Source organism: Kryptolebias marmoratus, linkage group LG19 (genome assembly GCF_001649575.2).
Source record: "Kryptolebias marmoratus isolate JLee-2015 linkage group LG19, ASM164957v2, whole genome shotgun sequence".
In the NCBI taxonomy this organism is placed as follows: Eukaryota; Metazoa; Chordata; class Actinopteri; order Cyprinodontiformes; family Rivulidae; genus Kryptolebias; species Kryptolebias marmoratus.
Window position 1 is genome coordinate 9,009,026 of NC_051448.1, and position 25,706 is coordinate 9,034,731.

At 41.0% G+C, this 25,706-nt stretch overlaps 4 protein-coding genes across 10 annotated transcripts; 2 read left to right on the forward strand and 2 right to left on the reverse strand.

The window, feature by feature from the left end:
* Positions 1-1,714: 1,714 nt before the first annotated feature.
* cd164 (CD164 molecule, sialomucin) lies at positions 1,715-12,332 on the reverse strand. 2 transcript variants are annotated; one of them, XM_017423342.3, is made up of 6 exons: positions 12,064-12,329; positions 11,262-11,333; positions 4,511-4,576; positions 4,116-4,211; positions 3,005-3,043; positions 1,715-2,885 (listed from the first exon to the last, which is right to left on the reverse strand). In XM_017423342.3, the coding sequence occupies exons 1-6, from the start codon at positions 12,131-12,133 to the stop codon at positions 2,731-2,733; spliced, it is 498 nt and encodes a 165-aa protein (XP_017278831.1). In that variant the 5' UTR covers positions 12,134-12,329; the 3' UTR covers positions 1,715-2,730. The 2 variants fall into 2 exon arrangements, with proteins under 2 accessions (XP_017278831.1, XP_017278832.1); XM_017423343.3 differs by lacking the exon at positions 4,116-4,211 and having other exon boundaries at positions 12,064-12,332.
* Positions 12,333-13,398: 1,066 nt separating this feature from the next.
* On the reverse strand, positions 13,399-16,236 carry ppil6 (peptidylprolyl isomerase (cyclophilin)-like 6). 4 transcript variants are annotated; one of them, XM_025007427.2, is made up of 8 exons: positions 16,073-16,236; positions 15,622-15,717; positions 14,891-15,079; positions 14,685-14,747; positions 14,401-14,548; positions 14,090-14,149; positions 13,879-14,014; positions 13,401-13,788 (listed from the first exon to the last, which is right to left on the reverse strand). In XM_025007427.2, exons 1-8 carry the CDS (start codon positions 16,220-16,222, stop codon positions 13,677-13,679), a joined length of 954 nt encoding a protein of 317 aa, XP_024863195.2. In that variant the 5' UTR covers positions 16,223-16,236; the 3' UTR covers positions 13,401-13,676. The 4 variants fall into 4 exon arrangements, with proteins under 4 accessions (XP_024863194.2, XP_024863196.1, XP_024863195.2 ...); XM_017423232.3 differs by lacking the exon at positions 16,073-16,236 and adding an exon at positions 15,817-15,936; XM_025007426.2 differs by having other exon boundaries at positions 13,399-13,788; positions 13,879-14,149.
* LOC108240086 (GEN1 Holliday junction 5' flap endonuclease) lies at positions 16,220-23,569 on the forward strand. 3 transcript variants are annotated; one of them, XM_025007425.2, is made up of 13 exons: positions 16,220-16,499; positions 16,614-16,812; positions 16,906-17,082; positions 17,957-18,085; positions 18,162-18,235; positions 18,316-18,401; positions 18,584-18,734; positions 19,209-19,245; positions 19,325-19,405; positions 19,492-19,622; positions 19,735-19,796; positions 20,681-20,830; positions 21,987-23,567. In XM_025007425.2, the coding sequence occupies exons 1-13, from the start codon at positions 16,339-16,341 to the stop codon at positions 23,255-23,257; spliced, it is 2,709 nt and encodes a 902-aa protein (XP_024863193.1). In that variant the 5' UTR covers positions 16,220-16,338; the 3' UTR covers positions 23,258-23,567. The 3 variants fall into 3 exon arrangements, with proteins under 3 accessions (XP_024863193.1, XP_017278710.1, XP_017278709.1); XM_017423221.3 differs by having other exon boundaries at positions 17,975-18,085; positions 21,987-23,566; XM_017423220.3 differs by having other exon boundaries at positions 16,614-17,082; positions 17,975-18,085; positions 21,987-23,569.
* Positions 23,570-23,748: 179 nt separating this feature from the next.
* msgn1 (mesogenin 1) lies at positions 23,749-25,613 on the forward strand. Its single transcript, XM_017423233.3, has one exon. The coding sequence runs from the start codon at positions 24,744-24,746 to the stop codon at positions 25,167-25,169; it is 426 nt and encodes a 141-aa protein (XP_017278722.2). The 5' UTR covers positions 23,749-24,743; the 3' UTR covers positions 25,170-25,613.
* Positions 25,614-25,706: the final 93 nt, after the last annotated feature.

A 25,706-nucleotide genomic window follows, 5' to 3' on the forward strand; every position in this document is an offset into this window, starting at 1 on the left:
GTTTCATTCGAGCTTGCATTTTGGTCTCGGGCATGTTGACTCGAGCAGAAACGGCCCCGGCTGTCGCCCGAGCAGCTTCTCGTTTGCAGCAGCTCTGTGGTTTTGATCAAAACAAGAGTTAAGGCTGAGCGTGACGGAGCACATATTTAAGCAGAATACGACACGGAACCGCTTCACGGGGGGCCTAAAAGTGCTGAGTTTCGCTGATATTTAGTAAAGTATGGCGTCTCGGTTTTACAACACAACTGTATGTGGGTACGAACTGAATAAGGCACTTATCATCAAGAGGTGCGCAGACTGAGTTGATTTGAAGCTGAATCTGGAGAACACGATGGGACGTCGGGAATCCTTGGATACCGATGATGTAGTGACACAGACACACACACACACGTGATGCTGCGTGCTTAAAGAATGCAGCCGTAACTGTGAGAGCAGACAGCGCTCAATGGCTATGAATAACACTCCAAATAGTTCTCCTAATTTCTGTGAAAGGGGGGGGTTCTACATGCAGAAAAGGGTCGAGGTTTTGTAGCCGAACACTGCCGTAGTTGTGTCTTTGGGCTGCAGATTACAAGGCAAGGGAAACTATAAGCAGCAGAAAACATGCAATCCCAGAAATCATACAAGCAAAAAACAAATAATTTGCATTCAATAAACTCTTAATCTTTGTCATAATCTATTAATATTCAAGAGTATTTATACAGGTGGGGTGGGTTTTTCTTTTTCCTTCTCTTTTTGAGCTGAACCATGAAAAACATTTACAAAAGATAAAGTTACAAAACAAAGCTGGTCAGTGCAATGCTCATTTTCCATGCCAAAACAGGACTTTGGCTTAATGCACACCGTTTCAAGGCATTCCTTCAATCAGCATGAGGGCTAATCACGAATAATCAAGTGGTTCGAGTGTATATCGAAATCCTTAGGAGCATATGCAGTGAGAGTGAGGGAAAATGAATTACAATTTCCAGGCATTTAGCATGCACTAACAGAAACCATGTCCAACAGGAAATCTGGAGCAAAACACTCTGCTTTACATTTCACTTCTCCTTCAGCAGAAGTCTGAAAGATGAAAAGATGAACAAGAGGAGGAAAATGGCTATATACACGATGGACAAAGTTGGGGAAATTAAAAAAAAAAAGTCTTATTAAGATTGAACGTGAGCCGCCGCTTTGCAAGTCTGCACAAAGCAGATTAGAGGCGCGTCGCTCATCACCTAAACAAAAAGCTCAAATACTAAGAATTTTTAATTAAGCCCAATAATATTTTTGCCATTTCTTTAAAAAAAAAACAAGAAAAAAAAATGTTTATCACACTTACAACTCAACTTCCTGCCAGCTCACAGCCTAATTTACCATCAGATCTAAACCATCAGCAGTGAGGTGGGAGAAAACTGAGACAGTATTAGATGCTGCAAAAACAACGCGTCCCATTTAAATAATTTATCCCAGTCACCAGTGGGATGATCTTAGATTCCTGGGTGACTTTTTATACCTGCTGGACATACAGGCTGAATGGCAACGACGAGCTGAAATCTTCACTCCAGCCAGGAATAATACAGCCGTCTGCAGCATCGGCACCACAATACTGGTACTTCCTTACCCCCAAAAAACCCCCCAAAAAAACAAAAAGAAAAGAAAAACTAAAGGCAACACTCAGGGCTAAAACCCAGAAGTGAGAAATCATCTTTCTTTCACTCAAACTGGACATCAAAGGCACTTCACTGTCCACGTCAAGAAAGGTGCACACCATTTTTTAAATTTTTTTTTTTTTTTTTAGTCCTCTATTCCACAACAAATCACTCATATTTCTGAAATATTCTACAATAATTCACTTTGCCCCCCTTTAATTACTCAACAGAAAGGAAGGGCCACCTCCACATTGGCAACGCAGGAGGTTTAATGATCGGGAACAACAGCTGGGAGATTTGTGGCTCTGAAATGAACTCGATACATGATTTATTGCATCGGGCTGCTGTACTAGAAGTTTGGCGTTTTTAGCATTTCAGGGAAAACCCGCTCGGCGACGAAGGAGACGCTCATCAAATAAGACTTATTTCGATCTTACAGCAGACGATTAAACGTTGCTTTTACTCCCCGCTTCATCTTCTCCATCATCTTTGAACGACTATGCACGAAACAGATGTGTGGAGGAGGGGAAACTCACCGATTTAAAACAGGCTAAAAGCAATTTTGAATCATCTGTCACATTTAAGAATAGCTCAAACAGTGTTTCCTAATCAGGAGGTTTGTTTTTTTTAAATGTGAATGTTAAAAAAATAAAAATGTAAGGATCAACAGGAAAGCAACTGTATACATGAGTAATTCTCCTACTGTCATGTGGTGCATTTAATTGAGAAAGGCATGAGAAGCAGGGCTGTAAATAACACAAACCCACTCGATTTGCTGGAAAACGCTTGTGGCAGACTCACTAACGGCTCGATGGAGGCAGGGTTGCTCACAGATTACGTAATCCATACGCTCAAGACCTAAATGCCTGTCAGAGGAGATCTGTACCATTGAAATTCAATAAATAACACACAGGAGTAGCAGGTCAGAAACACAGTGTTAAAAAAATTTAAAAAAAAGGAAAGAAGTTGTGAGAAATCTGCCTGGAAACACTGCCTGAGTCTACCCTCATGAGTGAGCGCCGAGTGGGGTTGGTTTCTCTAAGAAAAGGGCCGAGTTGGTTTGGAGAGATTGAACGATGGTGGATCCTAACGTGCAGCCGCTTCAAAGGGTGTGGTAGTTACGGTCCTTGGATTTGCAGAATTTGTAGAGGAAGAAGATAACGGCCTGTAGGCCCAAGACCAGCACTATTCCACCGATGAAGCTCGCGGCGTCAAACGTGGAGTTCTTGTGAGGCGGGGCTGTTGTGGTGTTTGGCACTAAGAAAAGACAAACAAAAAACAAAACGATACAAAAGACAAAGGAGAACAGCAATCAGATATTTTTGGTCATTTAGGTTGGAAGACTAGTGTGATGTCTGTCAGAACGTCAGACTTACTTAAAGTTGTGGTTGTGTTGCTCGGAGGCAGTGTGGAAACTGTTGAATTGGTTGAAACAGAGTCGCATTAGAAGCAGAGAACATTTACATACAGCATTACTTCTTATTAGTCAGTCAAACAAAATGAACTTTTACATTTAATGAAAAGACGTACGTCAATAATTACTGTGACTAGAATTGAATTTAATGCCACAGGATACAAACCGTTTCACCCTCAACCACAGAAACAGAGTGAGGAGGTGCTCTGCTGACGAGTCTGAAGGTGTCAAGCATGGGATTCACACCTAACTGCTTTTTTTAAAGACTTTATTCTGGCTTCTAGCACTTCTTTCTCAAAGCAAAAGCTACTCAGTGTCCCCCCCCCCCCACATTAAAAAACCAGCAGCGTTGATGTAAATGTTAAGATTCCTTAAAGCAGTTTAGCGTTACTAACGGCAGAAATTCTGCCACGCTTACAGCGCTCCTCAGACGTTCTGCTCGGACCGCTTTGCAAAAGACCAAACGGCACTCATCGAGCAAAGAAGGCACGACCGATGGCGTTCGTCATTCATCTCGTGATGACAGGGCTCACCGCAGCACTGACCGCCGCCAAACTGCACCGAACAATGCTGATACCTGGATAACTGACGCTACAGATTTGATCTGTCAAACTAAAGGTGAAGGACAGCCATCTTGATTCAGTCTTTGTACCTAGACGGAGTCAGAATGGGACTTTCACGAGGCGTTTTAAGGATGTCGCTCCAAAAGCGAACAACATGGAAGCAGAGTACAACCACCCAAAATATCTTTATAATTTGCTTCCAAGAAGCCTTGATGAAATACACAGCCAATGTTAAAAAAACAAAACCTTTTAGACCGTCGAATAGCATAAAGAAGTTAATCGAGATCCCTTTAAGACAGGTCAGGCTCATTAGAAGCAAAATATAGGAAGACTTTTGCGTCGTACTGAAGATGATGGCCATTTTTCTCTAGATATCCACTGTAGATGGGACTATGAAATGATGAAATACAATTTTAAGAGATTGTAACAAACCTACTTCCAACCCCAGCACGCTTGACACCACAGACTACACGTAGCAGAGAGCAGCTGAGGGTTTTAGGGAACATTTACCTGAGGTATTGGTGTTAGAGGTGGTGGTGACAACAGGGGCGTGAGACGTAGTTGAAGAAGCAGTAGTTGGAGTCGTGGTTGTTGTGTTTGTCACAGCTGGACAGAGAACAAACACCAGGACACGAGGTACAAAAGGAAGCCAGACGGAAGACACACCCAAACAAATTTAGAGACAACGGATGAAAAGTCCCAACAGCTCAAACTGATTAACACCTTAGTAAGAGAAGAGGTAGACCCATACAGAATCAGCAGGAATTAATGCTCTCCCATCATAGCAGAATACTTTTAAACAAATATGGAGTCTGCTGATTCCCTCATGGTCTACCAGAACATGTTAATGCAGAAAGTTAAACTCAACTTTGTTTTTTAAGAACCTGCTCTGATTTTATACTTACTTTGGCAGGTGAGGTTGGTGCAGGTTTCGTTGCCCAAAAGCGTCATATTGTGACAACCAGCCGGTACTGAAAGAAACAAAAAAAAGGTATTAGGAATAAAACAGTGTTTTATACACACATTAAATGAGATGGAAAGTCACCATTAAAGTCTCATTAAAAGCAACATCTTAGAGAACTCACAAAGAAGCCAAATAACCTTGATCTGTATCGCCAAAAGATAAATTTTCCAAAGCGATGACTCGTTTTAGAAAACCTTTCATGTTTCTACAGAGCAGCACACCACCGCTACTGAGGATTTGATCAGAGCTCAATCAGTTGATACAAATAGTTAAGTAACACGATAAAAAGCAGAACAGCTTTTTTTCTGACGTCCTCTGCAGGAAGGTCAGGGTTGTTGCTCACAGACCCACATCCTGCAGTTGGATGATATCCTGCCCGTCCCCCCAGTCTACCAGATTATTGGGTTTTTGAAGCTTGGTGTGCCATATGTAGTAGAAGGCCTAATTTATTTTAGCCAAAGCAAGCAAGATAGCACTCTAAATACAATGAAGTGGTGAAAAAGTATTCAAGTATGAGGAAAAAAATAACCTTAAGGGTTTAAATTAACATCAATACAATGGAGTTTAAAATTGGTTAAAAATTGGTTCTCAGTTTGTTTAAACACACTGAGAATAAAATAAAAAAAATTGTCATTACAAACATCACTGATCAGTTGGTTGTGCTTTAACAACACCTAGTCACAAATACAAAAGAAAAAAAAAAGTTCAAACGTCTTACGCTGTGGGAAACTAAGACACGATGAGTGCGTTTGGCTCCGACTCAGATTGATAAAGATTACTCAACTCAAACGGTCTAAACCTGACCGCAGAGAACCAAAGTGCCGTTATGACTCAAACAGGCCCTGCTTTTATAGTTTAAACCAGGGATTCTGAAGCTTTTCAGAACAGAGTTCTTCGAGCACCACCGCTATGACAATCTACCAATCTCATTGAACATCTAACGCCAACCTAAAGACCAATCCAGGTTCTTCATCCTAAACTTAAACCCTTCAACAAACCCAGCTGAGCAACACACCAAGGTCTGATCGACTTCTGCTGGGAAGCCCTTTGGTGAGGGGGGAGTTAAGTAATAAAGGCCGAAACACCCAATGAACCCGAGGTCCACAACTAAAGATGTCTGCCAAAATTTTAGCGACAGGAGACAAATTCTTGCTGCAAGTCCTTTAATTTCCAGACTAAGCAGAGGACTCCAGACTGTTTTGGTCATTGAACTGATTCCATCTCTACGTTTCAGCTTCTTAAAAATCACAATTCAATGTAAGATAGTCAATTATCTTGTCATTTAAGCTGTAAATAGTTGATGCCAAAGTTTCTTTTGAGCGCCACCAGTGGGAATCCTGATTCCCGCCACTGGTTTAAACCACTGATGCTCTCCTTCACTCTTAGGACCAGCAACACTGGTGAAGGTAACAGAATCATCTGCGCTCCGATTGTTCACTTGGATTCGCGACAGAGACAACATTTGCGCTCATTTCTTCAGAATCCCTCAGTATGGACGCTGAGGCCGTGGATTTCACAGGAAGTTGATCGCCTCGTTCGCAAAAGAACTCTTCGGATCTCAGCGTCAATGACTAAAGTTAGTTTTAAAAATACAAGACTACCCCAGTGAGACAAAGCTTAATTTACAACAACAACAAGCTTAACAGACTCTAATTTGAGACCAAACCATGTAAATATATTTTAAAACTCCTCTTGTCAGATGCATGCAACTTTAACAGTTACAGGATTCTATCAATTATATATAAACCAGTAAGAAACATTTTCATGTAGTTAATTTATGGCTTAAAGTCCGTAACAAGGCGTTATACAGATTATACATCAACTCATAGCTGGTAATGATAACTGTGAAAAAACAATGATAAAAATTATGACTACTTCTGTTTTAAATAGAAAAGAGAATCTCATAAAATTGAAATAAATTACTGATAGATGACACTTCCTGGTTGAGTCCATTTCTATTGGTTTTGTGCATTTAGTCTGCTGAGTCACAAGCAAAACGATCTATTCTATATTACCATCTGGTCACTTATTAACCGTGGCAGAACGAGACTTTGCCCCACCAGCTGGTCTCACCTGTGCCAACTACCTGCGTCGAGAGAGAAAGACGCCGCAGAGATTCTGTTTTATGCCACCGAGTTGTATCGATTTACGAACCTAACCCTGAAGAATCCATCAATTTGTGACAGTTTCTCGGTGTGTCATAAGACGTTGAGTCATTGTGCCGGCGTGCATCTTGTGACGGGGCATTCTTTTCACACACAGTTATTGTGCTACATAAAGTCGACTGCTGCCGGCGAAGTTTAACAGCAAGCAGATATTTACGAAACGCTTGGCACAGACATCAGAAAAATCTGATAGGGCCCAGATCCGAATCCAGAATTACACTGCGAATACCTGATTTTAATCAAACTTTCCTTGTAAGAACACGTTTCAGCGCGAAACGCACAGCAGTTCAAGCCAAATATGATTTTTCTTTTTTTTAAAGTAAATGCTATTATTAGCCAATCTGTAGATCATTCTCAGACACAATGTTTATACCCATCATACACCAGTTTAAACACTGAGGTTGCTTAATTTATGACAAACCAGTCAGCCATTTTTGACACTAAAACAAAAAGCTTGAACCACTCAGTAGAAGGACAGAACATCTATCTTCTGATGTTATGCAAGCCGTTTGTGGATTAACTTTATGGTTTGTTTCCTCTGGTTGGTGTCAGGAGAGTTCAGATTTCTTTCTGTCTTCTTTGAGCCATTTATGATTTCATGATCAGGTTTTAGGAGAGACGTGTCGTTTCCATTCAGCAGGACGGCGATCGGTTCAGGTGTCAAATACCGTCCTTGTCATTTCCAGGGTGCAGGTTTTGCCAGCAGAACATGTTTGTGACAAGATGATTGAGTCCCTCCCTTTCCCTGTCAGTGGTTAAGATTTACTGCAGCTGATCAGTGACTGATGGGCTGTTTTCATTACAGTCGGGTATGTTTGAACAAGAAAAGTTACTCCTCAATGTCAACAGGCCTTAACTGTAACACTATCTAATACAAAACCTACTGTTTGGCAGCTAAAAACTGATTTGGAAACTTGACATGACTATAGTCCTTGTTGACAACAATCCTATCTGCAATATGGCTTTGCAGGTCCTACAATTAATCTCTAATAGAAGTGGGAAATAACATTTCATGTAAACCTTTACAAGCAGGGAAGTAGGGTGACTAGGAAGACAATCACATGTTTATTTACTTGTGTGAGGAGCTCACCGGTAAATTTCATTTATGAAAACATACGGCGATATCATCGTCGTCACCCCGAACACAGGAATACCATAAAGACAACCGTTCCCACTCTCTGCCGCGTCATAAAAAAAAACAAACACTCATCAGCACCATTTGTTGAATCTCGACTGATAATCCGGAGCGATCGGACCTAATGGCTCCCACCAGATGGCTTCCCATAAAATTACAAATACACCACCTTTAAACACAAAGCAAGGCTGCGGTTATCGTTGAAGGCGTCCTCTGGCTGCGTCCAAATAAGGTGAAAAAAAATGACTCGCTGGCTTGCGTTACACTTCCCACAGCTCACAGGGCTGCGTTTTGTGCTTCTCGTGGCAGATTAATCGTGTATCCAGCCTTAATGACAAGCATCTACCAAGCAGCAGCAGCAGCAGCCATAATTATTAGTGTGTGAAGCTCATGAGTCTATATTCTATTAGGACCGTGTCACTTCGCTGCTGCTTCAGTTATGTGAGGCATTTGGTAGCTCTTCAGCTCGAAGTCTATTGCTGCCATAAAGCACAGACCTGCCACCACAGTTACCATCTGCCTTCGCAGCTTCACCTCCTTATAATGCATGAACTGATCACTGCTGCATTACACCATTTAGCAGCAACGTTCCAACTGGACAAGGAAGAAAATAAATGGTGAATTGTCTCATTAAAAAAAGGCAAAATTTACAAGTGAAACCTTTTAAAAGACGCAAAACTAATAACTCGTCTTTCTCACTGTGACCTGCACTCAAAGTCATTAAAAAAAAAGGCAAAAGTAGAGGCTATTTCCCCCTCAATAAACACACACAGTGTGTGTAATCTATGTAGGCTGAACCATATGGATAAAGGCTATTTTCTGTCTTCATTAGGTCACGGGGATTCTATCTCGCAGGCAGCTGTGAAAGTTAGGACTCGCTCTCACCCTTTGTCAAGATGGTGACATTATTATCACCATGCTGTACATCAACCCCTGCTGTCCAGCCTCAGGTTTGGGTAAAAAAAAAGAAAAAAGAAAGAAGCGCCGTCACAGCAGAGTCTACACTTGAGGCGAAAACAAAGCTTGGGTGTACACGTGTAAGTACTCCGAGCGCTTAAGCACAAGACGACGCTTGTTTACCAAAAATCCCACAACCAAACATAATTCTGATGACGGCCCCGGCCGCCGCAGCGTGTGGTTGCACTCCTGCTACAAAAAAAAAAGCCATCTCGACGGTCAGAGCTGACCGTTCCAGCTTCAGCCCAGCTCTTTTTCTAAAGAGGTGAGCCACTCCTGGCCGAGCACATGAAAGTTTTATGCTGCTTTTCTGCTTTTCCTACCGTCATGCTGAGCTGGCACACATGACTCGCCTTCTCTGGTCTGTAAGGAGTCTTCAGACAGTCAAAATAGAGTAGGAAGAGGTTTTGGTTTTCTGTCATTTCAAGGAACTGCACCATTCTGATCTTTATTATTAGTTTTCTTTTTCAAATAGATTAAAGCTTAGCAACAAGACTAAAAATTAAACAGGTTTGAAATATAAGTGTTCAAATTCGGAGTCTGTGTAACCTCCTGAGCACAAAATGTTACAGTAAAAGCTTCTCCCGCTGGAAAAAAAAACAAACAATGAAACCTACCCATCTAGTCTTACACGAGCGTAACCTCGCTTGTCCTGCTCAGCCACTCGATAAATCACCGAGTATTCATCAAAAAGCCATTTAATGTCGTCACAGAAAGCAGAGGGCGGGCGTGGGGAGAGAACATCCGAAATTAGTCCTTTTATTTGTATTATTTTTCCTGAAGAGAATCAAAGCCTTTTATTGGCGAGGCTGTCAGACAGGTCAGCTCTTATGACGGTCGAACCAGCAGGTGTTGGATTTGCTGCGACACATTTAGGATTACAGGTGGATCATTAGCTTTTATTATCAGAGCCTTAATAGAACCGGCTTGTTTGTTTGTTTTTTTCCCCCTCTCGATTCGCTGTCGTGAACTGAGGCCGGGGGATAAATCACGCAAACACTATCATCGAGTAAATCCTTTGTCCCATTTGCACGCTTTTCTGTCACTTTCACCATCATCATTTCCTTTCTTCCCTCCCTTCCCCGGCATGAAGCTTCCTGCCACACGTCTTCGTTTCCGCTCGTATTCATCTCGGTGACAATTACCAACAGGTTCATGTTACGTTTAAACCACTGCAGCAAACTAGTTTCCCCACAGACAAAGACGAGTTTAATCCCACAGTTGCTTTCATGTCGACTGATTAAACTCCAACGATGAACCTAAAATCCACTTTCCAGACAAAAGTAATGACTTGGCAGCGTGAAAACAAACAGCTCCTCGCCAGATCCAACAAAAACATGGAGGAAAAAATAAATAAATAAATAAATTAATTATATTTAAAAAATGTGGTTAACAGAAAGCTGTAGGTTGATCCTGGAAACAATCTGTCATGTAGTTTTGTTTTGGCAAAAACAAAACTGTGCATAATTCGTCCAAATAACTCCAAAAATTGTGATTGAGCCTAAAAATAAAAAATAAAAAAAAAAACACCAACTGCATAATTTATTTCAGCCTCCGTATAACTGAATAATGCATACCTCTAACCACAACCAGCAGACTTCCAAATTAGGTTAAAGAAATCTGCTGCAGCCTGCTTCCTAGCTGCTCCTCTTCACAGCAGAAGTCAGTGATTTATTTTATTTATTTTTTTAATATTCAGAGCACTTTAAATAAATTTGTACCACTGTATTCAAATTATAGTACAGCTATTACTAGTGGCAAGAGATCAGAAACGAACACGGACACATTTGGAGAAACAAATCAACCTGGGCTTCGATTTCTACACTTCGTTGCCAAAAAAAAAAAAGTCAAATCTTAAACAAAATCAATGGGGGAAAAAAAAAAGAGTCAACTTAACTGTATTTACATGCGCTTTTTATACTTAAGCTACTGTATAATTTTTCACTACTTACAAGTTATTAGGCTCTGCTTTTACAGGCCAAAAAGTATAAGTTTTAGCTTTGCAACTGCATTATTTCAGTACAAGTTCGCTAAACTTTGTAAAGATAATGGCTGCCGACACCAGAAGTAAAACCAGGTAACGACATAATTACATTTTTTAGCTATTATTTAGACAGGCTAGTGGAAACTATTCTCACAGATTGGTATAATTTTTCCAAAAAGCCCCAAAAATTGTGACCGAATCAAAAACAAAAACAACCAGCTGCATAATTTATGTCAGCCTTGGCTCATTGCCCAAAATCCACAGCTTTAAGAGGCTGTTAAGATCTAGGACAGTGTGGTTTGGGCTCCGTGGGCGATCGAGATCGCGTCCTCCTTCGCTGCCAGGAATCCTGCGCTCAGTAACCTCTGCTGTCTGGGAAATTAAAGTCGCCCAAAGGGCACCGGGCGGCTCTGATCCCACGGGCCCTTCGCGTCTTGAGGGGGGTACTCACACGATGTGCAGTTGAGCCACTGGCAGCCAGTTTCGTTTTCACACGCCTCGCAGGTCTGAGAGGAACACCCATCTGAAAAGAAGTTGTAAATCAGATTTCAGTTATCTGCAAAGGAAAAAAAGGGACTTTCACATAAATTAAAAGGAAAAAAACCTACTACATCTGTGCTTCAAAAGCCTAAACTGATCCTGTTAAACCTTTCAGAACAAACACACATGACTGACATAACCTAAAGTGCAACAATCTGTGGATACGTGTAAAACAAACACAACAAACTCGCTGCTACTCTCCTTATTTTTCTATTATGCTGAGCCCAGGCTGTGTTTTTATTCTCATTTACTATTACTTTTATTCTGCTTATGGAGTGATATTGATATACCAAACTATATATATATATATATATATCAGTATATTTGAGTTAAATTGAACACAAAGCAGGATATATTAAATGCGATAGATTACATTATAATGTAATGCTATTACATAATAAGATGGTCTGGTCCTTCATAGGTGATTAATCATTTGTTGTCATGATCTACCTCGTTTTGAATCGTGGCACCATTATTGCACAATCATGTAATTATAGATGTTAGCAGGTTAGCAGCTCGAGTTCCTCATTGGCTACAATGTCAATAAAGCTGATAAAGTTGCCCACATTTCATAATTTTATGTAAATAAAGGTGAGCAGACGGGTTAAAAAGGCAGGGTAAAAAAGCTTGTTTACCCGCCGGGGAACTGGCACCAATTAGCCGCTAGCTGAGCGGCGAGAGGTCGCCTAAAAAAAAAAAAAAAAAAAACTTACCTGAGTGTGTTGAGAGCGCCGCGCCAATCAGCGCCAGAGCCACGGCGAAAAACACCACCTTCAGGTTCATGGCCGCGGCCGACTCTCAGCTCAGACTTCACCGAGGAGAGGAGGAGGGAAACGAGCCGACGGAGAGGCGAGCGTTCCTGCCGAGAAACTTCGAGAATAAGGACTTGGATCAATCCGCGTCGTGAGCTCCTGGTGGTGGCTGCTGCTGCTACTGCTGCCCGCTAGCTCGACACTTCCTACTCGAAGGGTCATGTGGCGCTTCTCTTATGGGAGGGGCGCAAAAACACGGAGCGATGCGCGAGCAGCGGACACGTCATAGCTAGGAGACGCAGCGCTGTATGGCAGAACGTTGTAGCATATAATCAAACTACACACCCACACAGCCCTGATTGTTTTGTTAGATGTCAATATTATTCTTGAACGAATTCAAGCTATTATATTCTTTATTAAACAGATTAAAAAACTGGAAAACTGCTAGAATCAGATCTCTAAAAACGTATTGTTTTAAGTTTCTCATATAGCCTTGCTACTTTTTTATTTTCATTATTATTATCTTGTAAAACACCGTATGTTCCTGATTTCATTTAGATTGTCCCAGCTCATTAGATATTGTTGTGTGTGTTTTGACTTTATTTTTTGTCTTCACATGTTGTAAAGCACTTTGTATCACCTTGTTGCTGAAAAGGGCTATATAAATAAACTTGACTTGACTTAACTTGACTGTTTTGTGAAATGTTAATTATGACATCCTTCATGAGAGTTTGTCTTGTTACATTGTTCTGTCTTTTTTGGTAATAAAAAAAGATATAAATATTAGCATCCATCTTAGCCAAAATGATATTCTTACAAGTCAAAAACCAAAGATCTGAAAAAACAACTCTGCTTGTAAAAATTATATGTCAAGGTCTTTATAATGTTAAAATAGCATCCTAATAAATTCCTTATTGATACCCAAAATATCTTTTTAAACCAGGGCTCTGCTACTTTTTTGTTTAAAGGAGCTAACTAAGTTTCTAATGCCTCTAATAAGAACTCAGTTTCACTCAGTAAATAAAGGTTGTGGTCATGTAATTGGAAAAATAAATCATAATTAAATCAAAAGCAAACTGATCTCAGTTTTGATGGTGCAGCTTATTGCTTCATTTCTAAATTGGCTGTTTAATGCATTTATTTTTCCCAAAAAATATGGGAAAGATTTAAATAAGTCTGCATAATTTTGAACAAGAAAGAGTAATTACCTTGTATCGACCTATAATGAAGATATTTTGGTATTATAACACAAAAAATAAAACCACAATTTCCATTTCAACATAAACTGTAGTTTTATAAATGAACCAAAACTGTTTGCATACACAAAAAATGACAGTAATCATTTAAAACAAATAAACTGCTTCCTGTCAAATTCTTATTGTGAGCTCTCTGGGTCAACATTCTGCAAATTACAATCAACAGTTTCTCTCAATGAATGGAAACATTTTATAGGAAGAAAAATTAATGTGTGTATGCAAATCAGCTTGCAGATGCACTTTAGGTTTATTTACAGCATCAAAAACAAAAGAAAAACAAACATATATTTAAAAAGAAAGAGATAAAAAGCTTTGGAGCTACAGTTTTAACACCCCACAAGCTGTCACTTTACATTCATACTTTGGTCTTTCGTTGCAAGTTGTGGCCTCTTCTAATTTCCTCAGAATGTCGGCACCTTCAATCACCTGACTAGAAAGGGGAAAAAAAGACACTTTATATGTGAGATAATATTATAAAGAGTTTGAGAATAAGGTGAGCGTCTTTCAAGTGCACACACACCCGAAGGCAACGTAGGTCCTGTCCATCCAGGGAGTCGGCTGCAAGGTGATGTAGAACTGGGACCCGTTGCTGTGGGGACCCTTATTGGCCATTCCTAACACGCCCCGCTTGAAGTGGGAAACAGCAAAGCTTTCATCTGGAAGGCGAATAAAGAGTAAGTTTGACAATGCCCGCCACCGTCTCATCACTGTCAGGCTGTTTGTATCTGCACCTTCAAATGTTGGCCCGTAGATCGACTCGCCACCGTTACCTTTACTCCCTGGAGAAATGTCTGCAAGGTTAAGAGGCACAGCTGCTAATCCATCAGAACAGAGTGGTCCTAAAATCACTTTAAAGCTCTAAATTGTTGTCAAATGTAACCCGCTGTTTACTGTATGTGAAAGAAAGAATAATAAGGATGCTCGCTGGTTGAGATGTAACAACTATGGGCTCAAATCAGTCAATATATGCACATCAGTATTCCTGCTGTGCATATATTGAATATTTATGAGGCACTTGAAGGATAAGAGGTGACTGCGTTACCTCCACCTTGCACCCAGCCATTGGGCACAATTCGATGAAACAGGGATCCCTTGTAGTGGAGCGGCAGGCCGCTCTCTGACCGTCCTCGCTCTCCTGTGCACAGAGCCTCGAAGTTCTTCGACGTTTTTGGACACACATCTGAGAATAGCTGAGCAGGGGAAAGACAATGTAATTAAGTTCAATTCTGCAGTGGTAGTTTATTTAATTTTCAGTCAGGCTGGATTTTAAAAAGTAATCATCAAGGCAGAGCACAACTTAAGAATATTGTATCCAGATTGCCTCACCTCAAACCATAACCTCCCCACTGCTTCTCCAGCTACATCTATGTCCATGAAGACAAAATGGTGCTAAAGTGGAAAATACAACAACAGTGTTTTTCTCTAGAATGAGAATATGTCTGTTTCTGCAGAGCCATATTCAGGTTGAAGACCCTGCTTGCAGTTAATTCAGGTGAAACTAGATCAGTTTTATCATTGATGTGCTGACTTGCCCCTGTTTCCTTGAGGTGTCTGGTGTAGCAGTCCTCAGCGAGAGCTTCATAAAAACTCTGCGGCTGAGTGAAAGTGAAACTAAATTGATTCTCAGCCCAGCTGGCAAGTTGCTTTTCATCCCCGAGGAGACGGCCGTTCAGAAAGCACATCAGGCTGCTGGAGTGCTGCCACACTTCGCCACACAGCTCCTGAAATCACAAGTTTGAAACAATGGCCGTGCTGTGAATCAGCGTTTTAGGAGGGACCGGAGCGTCGGGCTGCAGCAGTATTTTCTGCTGTGTAGGCGTGACATGCAACAGCTCACACTTTTATTTATAACAGCAATATTATTTCTCATCTCAGATGATGCAATCTGCTATGCGAAACTTGGAGCTGCGTGCATTTTTTAAAACATTACTGCACTTATTGTTCTGAGATGTTTCAGACATTGTGTTTTGCAGACTGGAAGGATTCAAACAGTAACTAAAATGTGGTCAAATCAAAGCATTTTAATTGGTTGTTTAGCTTGAATAACAAACATTTAATGGCACCAACTTATAAAATGTGTTCACACAGAAACCTAAGTGACTATTAATGATAGATAGATAGACAGACAGCAAGATAGATAGATAGATAGATAGATAGATAGATAGATAGATAGATAGATAGATAGATAGATAGATAGATAGATAGATAGATAGATATTGTATAACCGGTTCCTAAACATTGTTAGGTAAACAAGGAAACCTACCCTTTTCTTGTTGCACAGATAATTGTGCCAATCAAATTCAAAAAGTGGCTGAATTTTTGGATCCAAAAATTCCTCGGGAAATTTTTGCTGCAGTCCCTGCAAAGACAGACAACGTGTGCTGTGAGGAAGTGATAAAAATAAATTATGTGATGAAATATTATATAAATATCTTATTCTTTTTTTTTTTTTTTTTACCTCGGCTATACTTTTAGCCATATGAAAACTGGGGTCTTTAACAAAGCCAACAACTTCTAGCTGCGTTTTTGAGCCCATGGTTGAGAAGAAACCTCTCTGTGAACAAACGTCTCGTATCCATAGCAACGAGGTTGTAGAGGCGCTTGAATATGACGTATGTTTTTGAAAATGTTGGGCTTCGAACAATTTTGTGGACAGCTTTCTCTCTCTTTCAACTTTGTTATTTTAAAATCATACTAAGCGACAGGATACTTACACGATACGCAACACCGAAGTCTTTTTGACATCTAAGTGAAACTCCCCCACAAAACTTATTTATCTTTAACACAGAAGCATTGTATACGGCAGCAAGGTAGCTTTGTAGGGAAGCTCGTCGCGAATCGGAACGCAGCCTAAACGGCGCCATTGTTTGAAAAAACATCCTCGATCCGTCGAGCGCCCTGTTTTTTGATGCTCGCTCCCTGCCTTTTCAGTTCATTTATTCGTATCTAATTACTCCTAAATCACGTAGCTGCAGTAATCATGGGTGTGCATGACTTGTGGTCTATCGTCGAGTCCGTTCGTGAGTCGGTGTCGCTGTTTAGTTTGAGCGGAAAGACGCTGGCAGTTGACCTGAGCTTATGGGTGTGCGAAGCTCAGCATGTTCAGGCCATGATGGGGAGGGTCACGAAGCCCCATTTGAGGTAATGCGAACACGCTGCTCCTAAATGTAGTCGCCTTGTTGTCGTTAGCTCCGGTTAAGATAGCAGCTAGAGGTTATTTAACCCAATGCGACCGTGTCCCGTGTGTGTGTGCAGGAATTTGTTTTTCCGGGTGTCGTCCCTCACATTGATGGGGGTAAAGCTGGTTTTTGTCATGGAAGGAGAAGCCCCCAAGCTTAAATCGGAAACGATGAGCAAGAGGGCAGAAGCAAGATACGGAGGGTTCAAAAAGGCTTCCGCCTCCAAATCTGCCAAAAGCACCAGCAGGGGGCGCTTTAACGCTGTACTCAGAGAGGTTGGTTGGTCTCTTTTGTTCTTTCTACTGGTGAAAAGTTTTGTATTAACAAACTCTCCCCTCATCATCTCCTCCTTATCATTTTGTTGTCAGTGTGCAGAGATGTTGGACTACCTGGGTGTGCCCTGGGTGACAGCTGCTGGGGAGGCAGAGGCCATGTGTGCCTACCTGGACTCGGTGGGCCTGGTGGACGGCTGCATCACCAATGATGGGGATGCATTTTTATATGGAGCCCGGACAGTTTACAGGAACTTCAACATGAACAGCAAAGTATGTCTGAGGGAGTCCACTTCACTGTCCAAAGAGATGTGAACCCAAAATTACTAGATCTGATCAAACATCAGAGTCAGAATCATGTTTATTGAGGTAAAAAGTGTAAAGAAGAAACAAGGCTGGTGGTCTTGCTCAGGTTGTAGAGAACAATACAATACAAAACAGTGCAATATTTACACATTTAGACATGTTGTCAGAAACTACACAGGACATAAGGTGTAGATAACATGTTTGATGTTACACGACATAATGTAAAAACAAAAATGCTTCACTGTAAGTTTTTTTTCTGTCGAAGTGTTTTATCCAAGCTTCTAGATGAAAGCTTCTGCAGAACATGGCGGCTGTGGCTCAGTGGTACGTGCCGAAGTGTCCCTAGGCAAGGGATGTTTTAGAAAAGGATCAGCTTGTATCAGTAAAAGTGTTAAAAGCAGAATATTTTATTTAATTTATATGTGATTGAACGGTCTTTACAGGACCTGATTAGGTTTTAAATTGAACCAATTTAATTTTTAAAATTTAGTTTTGTTTTAGTCTTGTTTTACTGGATGCATGCTAGTTTATTACTTGCTGTAAAACCTCTTTCAGTAACCACCTAATAGACAACACCACAATCTGAATTTTGATGAGCAGTATTTAGAGTTTGAGGGTTTGTTAAAAATACAAACAATTAGCAGATTGAAACAAGAAATGGATGATTCTGGATGAACTGTTTGCTCAATCTACAAAATGTGTTCTAATGGTTTTATTTTTGTCTCTTTGTAGAGAATATCTAAAACAATCCACAGAATTTTCTACATTTTAAAAACCACTACAACCCTAAAACTGTACTTTTATCCCCTAATCGTGATCCAAAAAGAACTCACCTGTGTAGGTTTTTTTTTTCATCCAGGACCCTCAGGTGGACTGTTACCAGACTTTTCGAGTTCAAACCGAGTTACATCTGTCCAGAGAGAACCTTGTTGGTCTAGCCATTCTGCTCGGCTGCGATTATATTCCTAAGGTAGGCAAGATGCATTCATAATTAAATTTGTCACGTTTTGTTGTTTATTAACATTACATTTTCTTGTTTGCTTTAGGGTATACCAGGTGTTGGCAAAGAGCAAGCTTTAAGGCTTATCGAGACGCTGAAAGGGCAGTCACTTCTGGAGAGGTAGAAAACCTTTCTGCCTCTTTATGCGTCATATTTAGGGTAACATATGTGCTCATGAATTCTTTCTCCACTTGCTAAAGGTTTAAACAGTGGAAGACGGCGAATACAGATGTGCTTGATGGAGTTGTGAAAAAGGTCTCTCACTGCAACATCTGTCGACATCCTGGTAAGTGCCGCCCTGCTCTGAATCGAGATCACGTTCAGAGGTGAAGACAAAAGGAAGTCGTGACCCATCTCGCACGTCGTTGCTTTGAGAGCCGTTTAATCTACTGTGTGAAAAAAAAAAAAGCACGTGTGAGAAAGATTACAGAACACGAGCCGCCTCGCTGATTCCTCTTTGGTTTTCAGGCTCAGCCAAGGCACACGAGCGCGGCGGTTGTGAGTTCTGCGGCAGCCAACGGTTCTGTCAGCCACGGGCCTTCGATTCTCCGTGTCCCTGCGACTGGCACTGCCACGAACGGACCCGCCAGGCCTCGGCTCTGGAGGCGAACATCAGGAGGTACGCTCGTCTCTGAATTCTCGTTTAGAAGGCGAATGTTTAAAAGACAGATGTGAAGTATGAAAATACACGTGCAAAAGGAGAGCATAAAGTCAGCTTATTGAGGAGACGTTAAAGAGTTACATACTGTAGTTATAGGTCTGTCAAATTTTATCCTGGGTCATTTAAAGAACTGACTAAGGGGTTCTTTCAGTTCATGTTGTTGGTTTTCTTTTTAAAAAAGGAAAGAAATGTCACAGGAAAACATCACAAAATCATAAAACTCCACTCCAGATTTAGGATTGTTTCCCTAGCTGTGATATTAAAGCTAAACTGAACTATTTTTTTCTAACAATTATCAGTGTAAATCTTTTTCAGCCTCAACTATTTCTAATTTTGCTGGATTTGGTTGTAAATTAGATAGGCTTAAATAAAAAAAAAACCAAACAGTTGTTGCATCAAAGGTGTGTTCACAGTGAATAATTTCTTTTTCAGAAAAACGATGGTGAACCAACAGTTCCCTTTTACAGAGGTACAGATATATTTACCTGCTTCTTTTCTTGTTTTTAACACTTATAATCAGTTGTTCAAACACTTGATTCGTCTTGCAGATCATTAGTGAGTTTCTGGTTCCCAGGGATAAACCTGTGTCACATTTCAAGAGGAGACAGCCCAACATGCTGTTAATGCAGGTAAAATCTTTATAAATGATCGAAGTTTAACGTGCATTTCTCTTTGCATCGAGCTGCGCGTGCTCATTGTTGTTTTATTTCTCCAGAAATTTGCCTGTGACAAGATGGAGTGGAAGAAACACTACACCAGCGAGAAGGTTTTGGTCTTGATGACCTACACCGAGCTGATGAACAAAAAGTGCAGACAGGACGTCCCCTCTCAGATCAAGCCGATCCGGTAGACTTTTCAAAGGCAAAAGCTTGTGTTTCTGTTCAGTTTATGATGTCATAAAGGTGTTTCAAGTGTGTACGTAACACAACTCTTTTTATTTTATTTTTTTTTACAAAAGAATACTGAAACCAAGGGTGAGGAATGCCATTGCTTGCTTTGAAATCATCTGGAGCGTTCCAGGTCAGTTCAAACCATCATATCAACTGTTTTTAATGCAGTTTTGTTTTATAAGATCAGAGGGGGGGGAAAAGCAGCATCTGTGAGTGACGCGACAGCTGCAGTAAGGGGCAGTTTGGTTTTGTCGCCAGGTCGTCTGTTAGTGGCTGGCTGTGAGGTAAGGTTCAGAGGTGGCAGATCAGTCGCAACAGCCACGAGGTGCTAAACTGGCTTCCTCTCTGAGCTGACAAATCTGTCATATCAAAGCGTACCTCACTAACAAGCCTGTTTGACATGACCGGCTTGAGAAAATCTCTGTTTGCTAACTTGGGTCGTGATCTCCCACAGTCTGAGGCACCATGTAAGATCTTAAACATAAACCCTACAAAATAATGGATGTTTCAAGGAAAATAGCACTGAAGTTTCTTATTACAAATGTGTGGTTTTATGCATCCAACATTGTGTCTCTGGCAGTTTAGTTAGTGACATTAAACCATTAAACTGTCTTTTCCTGCTTTATTTGAACCTTAATGTTCTGACAGCCAGATGTGGCTAAATTAGATTTAAAATAAACTTCATTTGTAACGCACGTAGGCTTGTAAATTCAACATTACCAAACCGTATTATATCATCAAATTTGGAAAATAATAACAAAATGCTATGATTTAAGTCAAGTTTAAAAGATTTGGCCCACTATTTTGATTCAGGTAGTTCTAAAGCAGAAATGCCAAAGCGTGTATTTATTAGAAACATGGGAATAAAGCTAATTGTCCTTATTTATCATTTTAATATAATCAATATTTAGGGATTTTAGTTTGGTTTGTAGACAAACATTCCTTAAGATGATGTGAATAACAGATTTGTTTATGACCAAATTGGATGCAATCCTGGTGTTTTTGTCCGTGCAGAACATTACGTGTTCCCTGAGGACCGACCTACAGCGGACCGACATGAGGTGAAGACCGTGGAGGAAGAGTCGCTCTTTCGCGCCGCCTTCCCGGAGGTGGTCGAGAGCTACCTGAGAAGCAAAGCTCTGGCTGTAGAAGACAAAACCAAGAGTAAGGCACTGACGTTCGTCACCTTAAATGTATTTAAACGTCCACTACTCTCTTGATGTTTCTAAATTTGGGTGCGTTTTCTATAAAAGCTCCCCTGTCAGTTTAACAAACTCCCCAGTCTTCCCACGCTGTGCTGACAGGGACGCTCTGATCAAAGCTACTCGGAGGTTTTACTTGTTTTTTTTTTAAAAGCTCCCTGTTACAGCAGCCCTGACACCTGAAAATGTAGAGCTTAGCAGTTCGACCAGTTCACACCGAAGGCTTTAATACAGCCGAGAGGTGTCTGCCTCACGGGCTCTTCTGTCACTTTATCCTGTTAGGTCTGCTTCTCACTCGATGGCGGTGCTTCTTCGGATGCATGAGCGCTATTTCTGAAAAAGATCGCGCGCAGAACAAAACGTAAACGATGGCAGAATGCAAGGATTTGCTAGTCTTATTAGATAATTTACCAAAAATGTAACAAGAACGTCATTAGGTGCTGAAAATGAGACATTTTTATGGATTTTTCAAAAATGTATTTTCATTTTAAAATATTCTCATCACCTCTGTAGCACATTTAACAAAACTCTAAATGAGTTTAGGAATCCACTGGATCTTCAGTTTGATTATAAGTAACAGACTTACATAAAATACTACAAATTGATGGTTAAATGGGAAAAATAATAGAATCTAAAGACATTTTTATGACCTGTTGGAATATTTGAAGTGTGTGGTTTGACATTGTCTAGTAGTTATACACTTAACTAAACTTTTCTCAGCATATGTTGCTCTAATACCTGTAAATATTCAGCGTTTATATGGTTTTCACATTTTGCAAATTACCCGTTTCATGGCCTCAAATCCACCTACATTTCCACTTTTATTTTCTTGCTCCAAATTGCAACTTTTTTGGGATCAACATGGATATTTTTCAAAAATAAATTAAGAAAAATGAAATGATTTTAACATTTTTTATGATGTTTTATATTAAATTTTTTATAAAGGGCAGTCTGAGTAATTTTCAAATCACTGCATTTTGTTTTTATTTATGTTTTAAACAGTTTTACAACTTTACTGGAAACAAGTATAAAGCAAAAAACAAATACAAAGTCATGAGATGCCAATTTAAATGTGAGGTTATTCAGAAAATGAGATTCTGTCTCAATTTTCTTTGCAGAAAAGAGAGCAAAAACTAAAAAGGAGAAGCCGTGTGATCCCTCTGATGGTGTTTTGGATCTCTTGGGTCGTCTGACTCTTCAGAGCTCCTCCGCTCAGACACAAACTCTGCTCCCTTCCTCTTCGAACACAGAGAAGGCAGAGGTGATCGTTCTGGACACTCCACCGAGTCATAAGCAGCTTCGGGAAGAAAGCAAAGTCTGCACCCGTCTGAGTCGTCCACTGTCTCCAGCTGAATCAGAAGTTGCTGCTTCACCTTCCGTCTCTGCTGTTATCGATGCTTTACATCTGAGCGACATTGACTGGGACGCGCCGTCCTTCGCGTCCTCCCCTTCCTCACAAGCTGCCGAGCCAAAGCAAGCTAACACGGCAGACCGGGAGGAGACACATGGTGGGATCGAAGAGCGAGAACCGGCGAGTGACGTCAAACAGGCGGACTCCGGATCTGCTGCAGAGCTCTGCTACACGGAGTGTCCTCTAAGAGACAGGGTGCTCATGAGGAGCACGGCCATGAATCAGACAAAGAAAGGCAGTGATGTGGTGCCAAAACAGCTGAACTGTGAGCTAGCTTTACCTGGACACATCTCAGAAGGAAAACACAGTGGAGGGAATTCAAGTAAAAGAAGCACTGATGGGAACGTATTAGTGAAGGAACCGGTTGCAGACAAAAAGCAAACTCACGCTTTAAAGGAGCAGCAAACGCCATTATTACAAACTCACAACAGGATGAAGGAGAAATCCAATGAAAAGCCTCCGAGGAGTTATAAGTTTGTCAGGGCAGCTCTGTCATCATCATCTGCTCCACCTCGGAGGTGCCACTCTGATCCAGATCAGAGCGACAGCAGGAGCACGAGTGTACCACAGAGCACCAAGAGGAGCGTGTGCACCGGCGTGTGTTCGTCCAGCGAGGACAGCGACACGGAGAACCAGCCGTCTGCACCTCAAAGGCAGACAAAAACCAACAAAATCAGGCGTGCCTTCGTTTCAGACCTCCCTTCGAAACCAGTTTCCAACCAATCTGAAACTATCAAACCAAATCCAAAAACGTCTCACAGGCTTCAGAGAACTGGACCGGTATCTCAGAGTCACGGGGAAAAGGTTGGCGATGACTCGCCGGTATCGGCTGAAAACAAACGTCAGGATGTGTGTGACGAGGTGTTTCTTCAGACCCCTGCGTCACCTGTCGCCTTGTTCGACTGCTACGGTTCGGTGATTTGCAGCGACAGTCCGCTGCCGCTGGCTGAGAGACTGAGGCTGAAATTTCTGAAGTGAGCAGCGAGGTTGTAAGAAGTTATAAACGTGTTTTCACCACTTTGAAAGTTTATTTAAGAAATACGCAACCATACAGACTTATTAAAGCACTTCCTGCTTGCTTCTAAATGGCCCGGTAATCATTTGAGTAGATTTTTGAGCTAAAATGTCAAACTTTTTTTACTTTTCCATTTCCATTTAATTCTTATTTATATCTTTGGACTTGATCAGATCAGGGTTTAGATAATTATTGCAGACCGCAGGAAGGCAAAAGCAACCAATGTTTTTGTGTGTGTTTGTCTGTCTGTTACCAAAAATATCTCATGAACCATTGAACAAATTAAAGTAATTATTAGATATACTGTATATCTATAACTGATTATTATTAGAAAAATAGCTACAACTCAGACAATTCCACAGATATTGAGCTAAAATCTGATGCTTTAGTAGATGAGAGTCACTCAAAACACTTACAATGAGCGTGAAATCACATGAGATTGGACATAATGTTTCCTTTTAAGGTTTGACTAAAACGGCTACAGCATCTCTTAACATCAGATGATTTTGAATATGAACTTGGTGTTCTCACAATATGATCAGAAATGATCCTGGGTTTGTGTTAAAGACTAGAAAGTCGTTCCGAAAGTTTTAAAATACTTCCCTACTGAATTTCTGCCTGAGCCGAGTTATATGAACCTATTAAAGAGCTCCACATGTGTCTCTGACAAGCTGCGCAGAGCTGAAGGGAGCGGGCCCGGACAGGGACAGGGGGACAACCGCTAAGCCAGAGGCTTTTACAACCCAGCAGTGTTGGTCCCCCTTGATCACGAGTGAAGCCTCACACCTTTTCAGACATGAAAGGTCTGGCAGGAGCACCGGTGACAGCTGCATCCTCTACCTAAATAGCGTCCCAGTCCAAAAGTGCCAGCTCTTTATTCTTAATTTTACACAAATGAAACCTGGAGAGGTTTGTCCACTGAAGTGTGTTTAAAAACCACTTTGACTTCTTTAATCATTTAAAGGGAGGCCACATTTCAAGTGGCGGCTCCAGGTTGGACCGGAACCCTTATGATTGTTGGTCTTTAAGTGGATTTTTTTGTTTGTTTCTCTCTCTTTAATATGATTCTGGTCTATGGTTTTTATTTGTATTTCAGTCTGGAGACACACAGGCCTGAATTGCCAGAGTGGTGTGAAGATCTGAGTTGAAACAGCAACCTTCATTAGACAGATCACATAAAACTGACAATTGTCTCCTTGCAGACTTAAAAGAGTAATTTCCCACAACAGGAATCTAATTATTTTTCTTTCTATCACATTATCCGTCTGTTTGGCCTTATTCACACCACGGTGACAACTAACGATGGGGAAGGTCGCATTTTTTTCTCACTTGAGTTCTTTGAACTTTTTTTTTTTTTTTTGCCTCCCCCGCCTAAACTGTGAACCCATAAACTTTCTGCTCCTATATAAATCTGCTTTGGTAAAATGACTTTCCGCTCATTTAAGCCTTATGCCAGCCTCACCGCGCAGAGGTCGGGTCTGGGTTTCCGCCATGGATCTGGATGCTGCCATGGCCAACATACTGTCTGACTGGGAGAGCGCTTCTGGAGAAAGTCGAGAGCCCCTTCAGTCCAGCTCACCGGAGCTGTGCTACCCCGGCGACCACCGCAAAACGGAGGATTACGCCTTTGGATTCGCGCGGCGTGGCGTCGCGACGCAGAGGCAGAGCAAGTCCAAGATGTCCGTGAAGAGGCGCATGAAGGCCAGCGAGCGGGAGAAGATGAGGATGAGGAGCATCGCGGAGGCTTTGCACCAGCTCCGCGACTACCTCCCGCCGGATTACAGCAAAAAAGGCCAACCTCTGACCAAGATCCAAACTCTCAAATACACCATTGAATACATCAACAAGCTTGCGGACATGCTGAGCCGTGCGTAAAGCGCGCAGGATGGATCACTTTTACGCACCGGATCATCTCTGGACCAGAAACTGTCACTTTGTTGTTGTTGTTTTTTTTTTTACAGTCACAATAACCCCAAATCTTTCATGCCTGTCCCCTACTTTGCGTTCTTGGTTTAAATTTGTCTTGATGTAAGTATTGTCAGGGCGTGTTTATGTATATGAGGTTGCCCTTTTTGGAATTATGAATTTAGTGTTGGACATATAGTTTATAATTGTTAAATTCTCTTTTGTGTAACAGAAGTAGGAATGTTAGTTTTTGGTGTTGTTTTTGATCGCATGTTTGGTTTGAATAGTTTAGGACTTAAATGCTGCGAATTGTACGTTTTTAAGCTTTTAAACAAGTTAAACATTTGCCTGAAATGCATCAAAGTATTTTTTAACATATTTAAATAATGTTAAATGAATTACGATTAATCAAAATATTTCATTCCATATAATGTTTTTCTTTTTTTGTCTTTTTTTTTTTTTTTTTTACAATTAACGTGTTTAATAAAACCGTGTTTGTGTGGAACC